This window comes from Xenopus laevis, chromosome 6L, assembly GCF_017654675.1.
Source record: "Xenopus laevis strain J_2021 chromosome 6L, Xenopus_laevis_v10.1, whole genome shotgun sequence".
Classification (NCBI taxonomy): Eukaryota; Metazoa; Chordata; class Amphibia; order Anura; family Pipidae; genus Xenopus; species Xenopus laevis.
In genome coordinates, this window is record NC_054381.1 from 94,439,748 (window position 1) to 94,452,707 (window position 12,960).

The 12,960-nt window shown below is 37.2% G+C and overlaps 1 protein-coding gene across 1 annotated transcript in view; it reads left to right on the top strand.

Moving 5' to 3' along the window:
* bmp6.L (bone morphogenetic protein 6 L homeolog) overlaps positions 1–12,960 on the top strand; it is an 84,847-nt gene that overhangs the window by 60,999 nt on the left and 10,888 nt on the right. The window contains exon 4 of the mRNA XM_018267784.2: positions 5,485–5,682. Within this exon, the coding sequence (XP_018123273.1) occupies positions 5,485–5,682 (198 nt within the window). The remainder of the gene's footprint in view (positions 1–5,484; positions 5,683–12,960) is intronic.

The following is a 12,960-nucleotide window of genomic DNA, read 5'->3' on the forward strand; positions in this document are numbered from 1 at the left end:
TGTTAGATGTTTAAACTTGCTGCATCAACCATTCACATTGCAGACAGATGAATCTCCTAGTAGTGTTCTCCAACCAACCAAGTTTTATTCAAAGATCAAATTGTTTTTTCGTCAAGCTTAGGAATGGTATATACCCACTTTAAAGATAAAAGCACTGAACACCAGTAAGTATATTTACAGAGCTCAGTTTATTACTCTTGTACACAAGATCCTTAAAGTAACACTTATGTGGCTTCTCACATATGAAAGAAAAAATAAGGATGAAGAAAACAAGAATTTCGGATGTATAGGTGGCGGTGTTTGAAAGCTGCTGAAATTACATTTAGACACAATAGACTACAAAAATGCAAAATGTTACAAAGCAGCAATCATATTCCCTAGATTGCATCTCAAAATTGTAGGAAATTGGATTGTTGAGCTGCAGTGTTTGTGGCCCACATTGCTATGAGGTCGGTTGAGAAATCGACTTGTTCGTGGATATAAAATTGTCAGAAAGGTCTGGTAAAATGTTTCATTTGTAATAATATTGTTTGTTTGTACAGTAATGACATCCTGCAGTGCTTTACAGAGATCATACATCATTCACATCAGTCCCTGTCCCGGTGGAACAGTCTGAGGATCCTGTCACATATATATTGATCACTAAGACAACTGTCCATTAAAGGAGAACTCCACAAAACATAATTTTTTGAAAAGTAGATATAATTTCAATCAACTTTGCAATATACATCAATTAAAAAAGATGCAGAAAAATATGCAGACTTTTCATGATTTTTAATGGTTTGGAACAGTTCCCTAAGCCTAGCCCCCTGCTCTCCTGCCGATCTGTCTGATTACTTTGTTGAGCTGGCTGACTACTATTACTTTGTATCAACAGCCATCTGCATCCTCCAAACTCCACAATTCCCTGTACACGTGATATCGATAAGGAAAGAGACATCATAGTGCAGTGCATTGTGGGTTATGTAGTTCCTGCATGCTGTCTGTAAACTGTGGAGAAGTTGTTACAATATGTAACATCAGTGTTTAGTCCCTCCTTCCCTGCCAGGATTTCAAATGATGCAGAAAGAAAAGAACTGTTAAACAGCTGGATTTCAGCATTGAAAATGGCATTTATTCATACTTTTTGAAGAAACAGGTAACTGTGATGGGTATATTAGGGGTTTCTGTGTTATGTGGGCCTCTGTATCAAATTTTGGTTTGGAGCATGGAGTTCCCCTTTAAGTTCAACCATTGATTGCATCTTTCAGCATCCCTTACCCATATTAGACCAAAGAAACCATACACACAAACAAATATAAATATGTAACACACTGCATATATATATATATATATATATATATATATATATATATATATATATATATATATATATATATATATATATATATATATATATAATTTGCAAAACACATTAAAGTCTATGACTAACTTTTTGTTTCAGCAACTTTTTTTGTAGCAAAATATATTAGTCTATGGGTACGTTTCTTTCTCACTCCAATTGCATTAAAGTTAATGGGCTTTTTTATCCAGTTTTTTCCTCACTCCAAAAGCAATGTCAATGGGCGTTTTGTCTTACAAGTCTTTAAAGTCAAAAGATAGCCAGCATAATATATTTTCCTACTTTCTAAATCTGTGGCATCCTGCCCTTCAAGTGCATTTGTACAGAATTAGAATGTCCCATCAAGCACCTTTCCAAAGAAAACACTCATGAGCTGGACTTGGGCTAGGCAGACAGAAAAGATGTGCACCTAGCTTCCAACCCCCCCCCCCCCGGCAATTGCACTGTGAAAAGTGCAACATACAGACACGTTGCACCTACTTTGCACTTGGTCCACATGCCTTAAAGGTCATAAATAACCCCAACTGAGTGCACATTGTATTGGATTGCATTCAAACTTGAAAGATCATTTTATGTGAGCATACCAAGTTTTTAAACTTACAGTATACAACAATCATTCTTATTTGAAAGAAAATGTTATACCTAACACAAATACTACCACTTTTAGGTGGTAGCATATACAGGTCAATAAGTTGTGGACTTAGTCCAGAAAGACCAAGTCGCCATCTTTTTCATCCTGTGTCTGGCTACCTTTACATGGAGACAGACACCTCTCTAGGAAAAGGGGACTAATGTTAAACATACAGCAAAGGAGTAATGTACAATTTTAAAGGGGACATATAGCATACATTTTTACAATGCATCAAACCATGCAAAATAATGTAAAATAGAAGAAATGGTTTTTATTTTAATAAGCTTTGGGTCAAAAATGTCTATATTAGCTTGACAGATGCGCTCAGCCTACCCCCAAGTTACAGAGCAGCAGAAAGAGGAGGTGGCATGTTTGTGATGTCACACTCAGTCCTTCCCTGCAGACATCGGATCACCTTTACTGCTTGTTTTCCCTTCCCTGAACTGCTTCTTTCTTTCCATCTCTGTCCTGTTCCTTTCCACCCTCCCATCCCTGCACGATTGATTTCTCTCACTTCCTGCCCTGTTCATTTATCCCCTCCCAGCAGTGTTTGTTTCTCTCTCTCTCTGCCTTGTTCATTTAACCCTCTCTCTGCCCTGTTCATTTAACCCTCTCTCTACTCTGCTCATTTAACCCCCTCCCTGCAATGTTTGTTTCTCTCCATCTCTACCGAGTTCATTTAACCTCACTGCACTGTTAATTTCTCTCCCTCTCTGCCCTGTTAATTTAACCCCCTCCCTGCAGTGTTCGATTCTCTCCCTTGCTGCCCAGTTCATTTAACCCCCTCCCTGCACTGTTCTTTCTCTTCCTCTTGGCCCTGTTCATTAAACCCCACCCTGCAGAGTTTGTTTCTCTCCCTTGCTGCCCTGTTCATTCATTATGTTGTATACAAAAAGCAATCAACATGTTATCGGCTTTCCTTTATAACTCCCTGCATCTGTTATACAATGTTATACAATTCCAGAACATCAGCTGCATTTATTCCCTTGCAACTCCCTGCACCTGATCATAAATTGTTTCAAAACATCTGCATTTATTCCCTTGCAACTCTCTGCACCTAAACATAAATTGTTCCATAACAGCTGCATTTTTACCTTGCAATTACCTGTACCTGGTCATAAATTGTTCCAGAGCTGCATTTATCCCCTTGCAGCTCCCTGCACCTGACCATAAACTGTTCCACAACAGCTGCATTTCCCTTGTAACTCCCTGCACCTGAATATACATTGTTCCAGAACAGCTGTATTTCTCCCTTGCAACCCCCTGCACCTAAACATAAATTGTTCCAGAACAGCTGCATTTTACCTTGCTACTCCCTGCACCTGATCATAAATTGTTCCAAAACAGCTGCATTTATTCCATTGCAACTCCGTGCACCTGACTGTAAGCTGTTCAACAACAACAGCTGCATTTTCCCTTGCAACAACCTGCACCTGGTCATCATATGTTCCAGACAGCTGCATTTTTACCTTGCAACTCCCTGCACCTGATCATAAATTGTTCCAGAATAACTGCATGTATTCCCTTGCAACACCCTGTGTCTGACTATAAACTGTTCCACAACAATAGCTGCATTTTTCCCTTGCAACTCCCAGCACCTGGTCATAAATTCTCCCAGAACATTTATTCCCTTGCAAACTTCTGTAATTAAACATAAATTGTCCCAGAACTGCTGCATTTGTTCCATTGCAACTCCCTGCATCTGATCATATATCAATATGCAGGAAAACAAACCTACAGCTGCTATTCTAGAATATCATAATAGTAAATACTAATTTACACTGTTTGCATAACGTTTAGAATGTAATGGAGGCCGAGAGTTGCACAGTGTATAACAATATATTATGGACAATAGATTATGTCCAGTTGTGCATGTACATTTGTTAATGATGCCTATTTGCTGAAACAGAGGGTGGGAGGGGAGGAGTTTGGCTGCTACAGCTGCAGATTTCAGCCTGTCCACTTCCTGTGGGAGATTGAAGAGACACTCCCACTCCTCATTTCAGCCTAGGTTCTGACCTATAAAGATCTCTCTGCAGTTTTGATATAATGACAATATTAGGAGATAAATGCTTTCAAAACATTTTTCTTTCCACATCATTACATGTTTCGAGGAAGGATGAGTAATATATCTTAATATGAAGGTTATATAAAATGTCTCCTTTAACACATAAATAATTGTTATATACCCTGAACTCTTAATTAGGGTCAGAATATCTCTGATTACTACACAACCAACTAGATCTATTTTGATTTTTTTACTTATATAAATAAATTCAGACATGTTCTTGATACATACCTCCCAACTGTCCCTTTTTCGGAGGGACAGTCCCTCTTTTGACAGCTCAACCCGCAGTCCCTCATTTGTACTGGATTTGTCCCTCTTTTCTCTGCACTGAACAGCCAGAAAAAGAAACAAAGTTTCTCACTTAATTGGCTTTTAGGAGAGAGCCCAGAACAGCTAACAGGTGCAAATAAGATACTTTGTAACAATTTTGAGACACAAAAACACAGTTTAGATAAGGAGAAATATTTTCAAACTTTCATAACCTGCCAAATTTTGTAAAACAAACATGGTAATTAGGGGGTGTGGCCACCGAAAGGGGTGTGGTCAAAAAATTGCTACGCTATGTGCGGGAAAAAGTTTTTGTCCCTCTTTTAACTTCCAAAATGTTGGGAGGTATGTTGATATCTATGGCACCAATTCTGGTCATGTCAATTTTATCAAATAAATATGCCTTCAGTGAAGAGGGAGACAAAATGAAAAATGGTATTCTATAAAGTTGGACAATTAGAGGGATCAGCCATCAAGAGCTTACAATCTAATGTTTCAGGGAAGAACTGACATCTATGGTTCTTGATCAATATTTATTAAACAAGAGCTACTGCCTAAACAAGAATATGTCTAAAATGCTATATTCAGTATACTCAACTTACTTTCCCAACCCGAGGTCCAGCTGCCGTTAATGTTGTCCAGAGCAGCTCCTTATTGAAGATCTTGTAATGTCAATTGTTTTAGGGTCAGTGACACTGCATATATTTATTGTGCTCTGGGCTACAGTTGAGACTTTAAGCTTAGGGGTTATCAAAAATCATCAAAACAGAAGACAGTTAGTTTATTGTCACAGAGGCTGATGCTAGAAGGCTTACTATTAATGTTTATACAGAATGCAGATGTTTCTATCCTGCTACATAATGTAATCTGAATTAATTACTAATCAGCCTTAAATCATGAATTACGGTATATATTGTATTATATAATATAGCGTGACATGAGCATTATAAGTGAGAAAGAAGCAATGGAAAATGCTTCCAACATCATTAACGTTTGCTTTTCTGACTGGCCCCCACCCAGACAGAACAACAGAACTCCTGTTACACATTATATTAAATATTTGTAACAGTTAATATAAAAAAATGAAAATTGCTCAGAAGAGCACTTTGAACTATTTTAACTGAAGAACAGGCCACCTTGTTAGCCTAGACTTAATCACTTCTGCCTCTTTTTCAGGACGAAATGTAAATACGAAAGCTGCAGGTTTCGTTGGCAGAGATGGTCCCTATGACAAACAACCATTTATGGTGGCATTTTTCAAAGCCAGTGAAGTTCATTTGCGGACAACAAGATCTGCAACCAGCAAACGCAAAAATCAGAATCGAAACCGCTACACGCAAGCTCAGGATGTGACCAGGGTATCCAGTATAACTGGTAAAATGGCTTTTGCCCTTTAACGTTTTAATCCAAATTTCTAATTCAGTTACAATTGTTACAACATGAATTGGACACAGAAAGACTTTAAGGGAGTGTTTTATCAATGTTCAAATTTACATTTTTTCCACAATTCAAAATTTTTTGGCAAACGCTCCTAAGTTTGATTTATGGATTCCAAAATTTGAATTTTAGAAATTTATTAAGCAAAGAAAATCTGAAAAACTCGAATATAAAACTTTGCCATCTAAAATCTTGCAAGTTCATGTAGAAGTCAATAAGATTTGTCCTAGTTTTAAGAGATTTTTACATTTTGTAGACCCATTTAAAATGATGGTTAGAATGCAAATTTGATGCATTCAAGTTTTTTCCACAGTTTACATTGATAGAGTTTTTCAGATTTGATTTTTTAACAAATAACCATACATTAGAGTTTGGTAAAATATCAAGTTAAAAAAAAAATTCTAAAATTTGTAGGGATGCCCCAAATCCTGGATTCGTTGAATCCAAACCTTTTTTAGTAGGATTCAAATTCAACCAAATCCAAAAGCCAGGCTGAACTGATTGCGAAGGGTTAAAATGGCTTTATCCATTCATTTATTGTAACAATTTTCTACTACACAAAGAATGGGCCAAGTTCTTCTCTACACACTTCCAGTCTGAGGAAATAAAATTGTAAAAATTGGTAAATTGCAAATTTCAAATTAAATAATCAGCACATGCAGGGAACTGGATATTAATTTAGCATGTTACAAAGCCAAGGTTACTATATACTATCAGGCCTTATTCTTGAATAATTATAAATTGCATACCTAAAACCAGTACTTACATGAATTCCTAAATATCTTACTACCTTCAATTTCCAAACATATTGGGGCAACCCCCTTCTTCAATTGCCCTGAAACTTTTACTGGGTTCTTGAATAAAACGACACATTGATTGCACATTGCAGTGTTATGTGAGTTCCAATTGGAAATATTGGGATATACTGTAAGTGCATATTACCTCCATAAGTGGCCGAGTGACCAGTGCTCCTACACATACATGTGCTTAAAGGAAAACTATACCCTTAAGCAACAGATAGCTTACATCATATTAAGTTACATATTAAAGAATCTTAACAAACTTGAATATATATTTAAGTAAATATATGATCTCTTGCCTCAAGCCACCATTTTGTGATGGTCTGTGTGCTGCCTCAGAGATCACCTGACCAGAAAGTGTTGAAGTGTTGAAGCAAGAGACAGAACTCTGTCTGTTAATTAGCTCATGTGATCTAACATGTATGGTCTGTTGGTTTGTTTGTGTGCACAGTGAATCATACGATCCCAGGGGGCGGCCCTTGTTTTTTAAAATGCCCTTGTTTTTTAAAATTTATGATTACCCAATCGCACATACTACTAGAAAAGTGTATTATTATGAAAATGGTTTATTTACATGAAGCAGGGTTTTACATATGAGCTGTTTTATGCAATAAATTTTTATAGAGACCTACATTGTTTGGGGAGTATAGTTCTCCTTTAAGCTTCAGGGAGGGTGGTGCGCTCGTGAGATCCACCAGGCGGCCTAGGCGCACTGAAGCCCAAAATCCGGCCTGGGAAGAAGTTTGCTGGTAGTTTGTGGGCAGAAGAAAAAGTCTAACATACTTAAAGGAAAACTATACCCCCAAAATGAACACTTAAGCAACAGTTAGTTTATACCAAATTAAGTGACATATTAAAGAATCTTACCAAACTAGAATATATATTTAAGTAAATATTGCCCTTTTACATCTCTTGCCTTGAACCACCATTTCGTGATGGTCTGTGTGCTGTCTCAGAGATCACCTGACCAGAAATACTTCAACTCTAACTGTAACAGGAAGAAGTGTGGAAGCAAAAGACAGAACTCTGTCTGTTAATTAGCTCATGAGACCTAACAATTATAGTTTGTTTGTGTGCACCCTGAATCCTATGATCCCAGGGGGCACCCTTATTTTTTAAAATGGCAATTTTCTATTTATGATTAATAAATGGCACATACTACTAAAAAGTATATGATTATGTAAATGGTTTATTTACATGAAGCAGGGTTTTGCATATGAGCTGTTCTATCTTTTTATAGAGACCTACATTGGTTGGGGGGTATAGTTTTCCTTTAAGCAACTTTTATTCTGACAGGACAGATAATGTTTAGTGGTAGCAAGTAAACATTTCCAACAATATAAAAAAGAAACTTGCTAACCTTACTGTCCTCAAAATTGTTCTGTGCTGCACAGACTGAAAAATATATACAAGCATAGAATCCATTATCCGGAAACCCATTATCCAGAATGTGCCAAATTACAGGAAGGCCATCTTCCATAGACTTCATTTTAATCAAATAATTCATTTTTTCTAAATGTCTTTGTAATAATAAAACAGAACCTTGCACTAAGATTAATCTCCTTACTAGATGCAAAGCAATTCTATTGGGTATGTTTCAATAATTTTGTAATAGAATTTAAGTATGGTGATCCAAATTACGGAAAGATCCATTATTAGAAAACCTCAGGTTCCAAGCATTCTGCATAACAGGTCCACTGCCTGTAATATATAATAGAATCAATGCAGAATTATGCTCAGTCCCCATTGTTTCAAAACAAGAACTGCAGTCCTATTTGCACCTGCTCATTATTAGTCTGTACTGTGGAGGCTAAAATCTCTTTTAAACAAAAATGTAGCCATACACATTTCAACTTAGATCCCTCTGCTCTGCTTCTCATTAACAAGAAGCCAAAGAAAGCACATCTTGACTGCATGCTCAGAATTAAATTCCATCAAAGTAATACAAGCTTGTTGAATTTTCAACATTAACCTCTGCATGCCTCTCATTAACCCAAGAGTTAAAATATATGGGTTTCCTATGGCAATTATGCACATCTGATCTTGCCATGATTCCTGAAGCTCTGTGCATCAGTATTGCATTGTGTAATGACTCATTATTATTGCAGTGGTAATATGTTTAGAATTCCTCAACCAATTCCGCTGTTTCACTGGAACTTTTTAAAGTTTTTCTTTAGCTATTCCTTGCAGGCCTGGGATTTGAAAGATTAGATTTAATTATAGAGGATTACAAAAAGACGATGATTTAAAAGTACAATGGTTCTGCCCCATAAATGTATTACAGATGTGTGACATTATGGATTGCATCCCTCACGTGACAAAACCAGAAAGATTCTCTTATTTTTTCTCTGAAATAGCATTTATTAGCACATTATACACTAGAACTGTATTTTAATATTGAGCTGCAATAAATTCCTGTGACTCCATTAGTAAACTACCATCTGATCATCTGGAACCCACCTTCTCATACTATTGCCCTAGTGATATAGTCTGTGATCACCTCTGTTATAGATTTGATTTTGCAGCATTATAGGTCTATGTTCCATAGTTCCTGGGTGCGATACACAGTCTAATCCTGTTATTGACAACTGGCCTTGACCATGACCATGACAATCTGCTGCCTGAACTGACCCCTGTCCAGCGTCGGACTCCCAGTGAGCCCAGGTGTAAGTGAGCCCTCATGCTGCTAAACATTTGGCATATTTCATGGCCATTCCCTATATCCATGAGAACAAAAAGGCTAAATAGATGGAATAATAGATTATATAGTATGTAAAGAAAAAGACTAGGAGAATAGAGGTGAGGTTGAGTGAGGAAAGGAAGAATAATAGTACTGCGAGTGGGCCCCTGGTGTGAGATTTTTTGGTGGGCCTCTGGTGTCTCAGTCGGACACTGCCCCAGTCTTTGTCTGACAATTCTTTGTAATTCTGATTTGGTACAGCACTTCTGATCTGTGTATGACCCTGGCCTGTGACCTTGACTACACTTCTGCTTCCTGAATTGGTACCATACAGTCTGTTTGGTTTAGACCTGACCTGTCCCCTGATCTCTCTCTTCTTTTATGTTCCAGTTATACGTTACGGTTTCCTCACCTGCCCAGAGCTTTCCTCTTGATCCTTTTACGTTAAGTCCTGGCGGCATCCGAGTAGCAGAGGGCTTCTCCCGAAGCCAAAGGCAGCTGCTATAGGCAGAAGTGCAAGCCGTGACCGGGACCTTGGGGTTTACTCTGGGTTTTGGGATACCATATGTTACAACATCAATCCTTATTGGAGGTAAAACAGTCAAACTGGGTTTATGTAATGATTAAATGATTTTCTAGTAGACAAGGTATGAAGATCCAAAGAGCATTTTAAATAACAGGTCCCATACCTGTATACTGTATCTGAATTTTAACTCTATCAGCAGCCATAATAAAGGATCATTGCACCATAACTCACCGGGAACAGCAAAAAGCATAACCAAACCTCTTCCGCCCCTAATTGGGCATCATTCCAATCTAAACACAGAGCTCCGACAGACCACAGGAGCGAGTGCTCTTTAAATGAACATGCCCGTTCATGCTGTGTGTAATGGGGTCATAGTTAGTTTACCCCTTTGTTTAGTTAGCAAGAATGGTTGAGGGATTGTGAAACCTAGTTATATTCTTCTTTATTTAATAAGGTTACAATTGTGCTTAGTTTTTCATTCTATAACCAGCTAGAAGATTTGAAATGCAGGATCCTATATAAAAATATGTTTTTTATTTTCTATTTCCTGGGGGTCTGGTTTTGACCTTCGTAAAACTCTTTAGCTTCTCAGTCAGTATAAAGACCATATTAATCCATGTGTTTGTGTAGACTTGGAATTTACTTAATACATTCAAACCAGCTTCCCAGTACATCAGATTAAACTAAGCTCTAATGCAAGAGGACAGCATCCCTAACATTTCCTTTTTTCAGTTTTCCCAGTCTTTCATTTATGTTAATATTAGTCAGCCAGTAATTATAATCCCAGATTTATGTTTGCAATAACTGTCAATTATGGGAAAAAGTTCCTTATTTCAGAGTTGCTTGAAGACCTCATTTGATGCGTCTGCCTTCGGGGTGTTTCCTCATCCCACCTGGCTGATAGCTCTTACATATAGAAATTAAACCTGATATAATTCCCTGCAGTGTAATATTCCATTCGTTATGATTTTTTTCCATGGAAAATCAGCCTTGATAAATATTTATGTGTTCTTTGCCAGCACTTAACTTAGGAAAAAGCTGTAGGAAATTCGAAATTGCCTCAGATGTATATGTGGGAGGGGGAAAAAAAACATGGGGTCAGAATTTGTTTTCTTTAAAATAAAAAGCAAGTGTCACTGCTAAAAGAAACAGCTGTGACCTGCCATTAAGATGGTTTCCTAACTGAATCCTTCATACTGAGTTATTTCTAAATATCAGGCTCTTGTTTGAGCCTCTGAAGCCTAGACTGATCAAACGATGAGTAAAAAAAGTCAGCAGCCAGAAAAAAATGATTTCCTGTACTATGTTATTTCTATAGCTGCACTGGAGGAAAAATGGCAGCAATATACTATAATAGTGTTTCCTGTCCTTCTTTATTTTCCTAAAGGTATACTGACGCATGCAGGAAAATGGCCCGTATATAGTCCTTCTTTAAAACTCCCCATTAATTCTTCCACTAGATCTCTAAAGTTAAGTTATTCAAACTTCATTAAAGAAGTAAGGGGATCATCCAATGACAATCAGCCATATCTGTTCTTATCAGGAGGGAACTAGTCCACCGCTCCTTATGGAGTGATCTACCTTAATCCTCCCTGCTCCAAAGGATATTTCAGAAGTTTTTTAATCAAGCGAGGGAAAAATCATATTTTCAGCTAAAGGCAAGAGCCCCAGGCACTTATATTTATTTATTATAATTTTCATGTGTTACTTTTTAAAAATATTTCTTAAGCCTTGTATTTTTTATTTCTTCACTCTTGCCTTCTGGCAAAGTGGAAAAAAAGGCTAGAGCTCCAGGCACTTTATTTATCATACCTTCCATGTGTCACTTTTTACATATATTTCTTTACCTTGAATTTTGGAGCTCAGTTGACCTATTAGAGCTTGGCCCTGAAGACCTAGGGGAGGGATGTGTGCCCATTAGGATTCTCCCCTCCCTGCCCACTGCTTGAAGAAAGCTTAGGCCAAACCCACGAGAAAAGGGTCTCTCTCTAGCCATGAGGCAAAGGAGGGTCTGAAGGTCTCTTCTGTGACTATTCACCAGGAAAAGGGTCCTCCCTAACTTTGATAAAGGACTTTAGAGTCCTAAGTAGCCTTCTGGTCAAGGATTCTGAAGATATTGTAGAGCCTTTTCTATTTCAAGGAAGGTACATCCCTGTACTCTGCATGTACATTTTGTATTTTTGCACTGAGCACTTTTTTTTGGGTGATATAAAAAATAGATAAATCAGTCACACATTCAATTGGGATAAAGCAATTTATTGCATCTTTTGAATCCAGCATCCAAGGTTTATATAGCAAATTAGCCATGGACAGCATTGCTCACTTACAATAGCACAAGGTTTCCATCTGTAACATAAACTGATCTCATTTTAGATGCACCTACTGTCAACTAGGGTAATGCACATTTGTGCTAAAATGTTTGACACTTGTGCACATTCTTTCACAATCATAAATCTTGCATTTCTGTGTTCTTACATCTTTCCTTATGTCTGTCTATGTGAGCCTACAATCAAGCATAAGTGTTTGGCATTACCTAAGTACAGTCTGGTTGCTGTATTTAACCTTTTATTTTAAGGGGCAGATTTATTAAACCTACCACAGTAAAATTCTTTCTATTCATTTCTATGGGATTTTTAGTTTGATATTTATCAAATGGTGAACTCTGACTTTCACCCATTGATAAATAAGAATCTAAAAGTACCTTAGAAATGAAAATGAATAGAAAAATTGAGTTGAGTGTACTGCGACTTGTGCACAGTTTACTAATGCAGATGCTATTACAGGTATGGGATCCGGTATCCTGAAAGCTCTGAATTATGGGATGGCCATCTCACAGATGCCATTATAATAAAATAATTGAAATTTGTAAAAAAAAAATCCTCTTTCTCTGTAATAATAAAACAGTACCTTGTACTTGATCCAATCTAAAATATAATTAATTCGTATTGGAAGCAAAACCAGCTTATTGTTTTTTTTAATTTTTAAATGGTTTCCTAGAAGACTTAAGGTATAAAGATCCAAATTACAAAAACATCTCTTATCTGGAAAACCCCAGGTCCCGAGCTTTCTGGATAACAGCTCCCATATCTGTACTTGATAATTTTCACATTTGCTAATTGCATGTGTGGAGCAGCACACGTGTGCTTTATCATTAGGATCATAATGATCGACCCATTTTTGAGACCATTGGGCTCATTTACTTATCACAC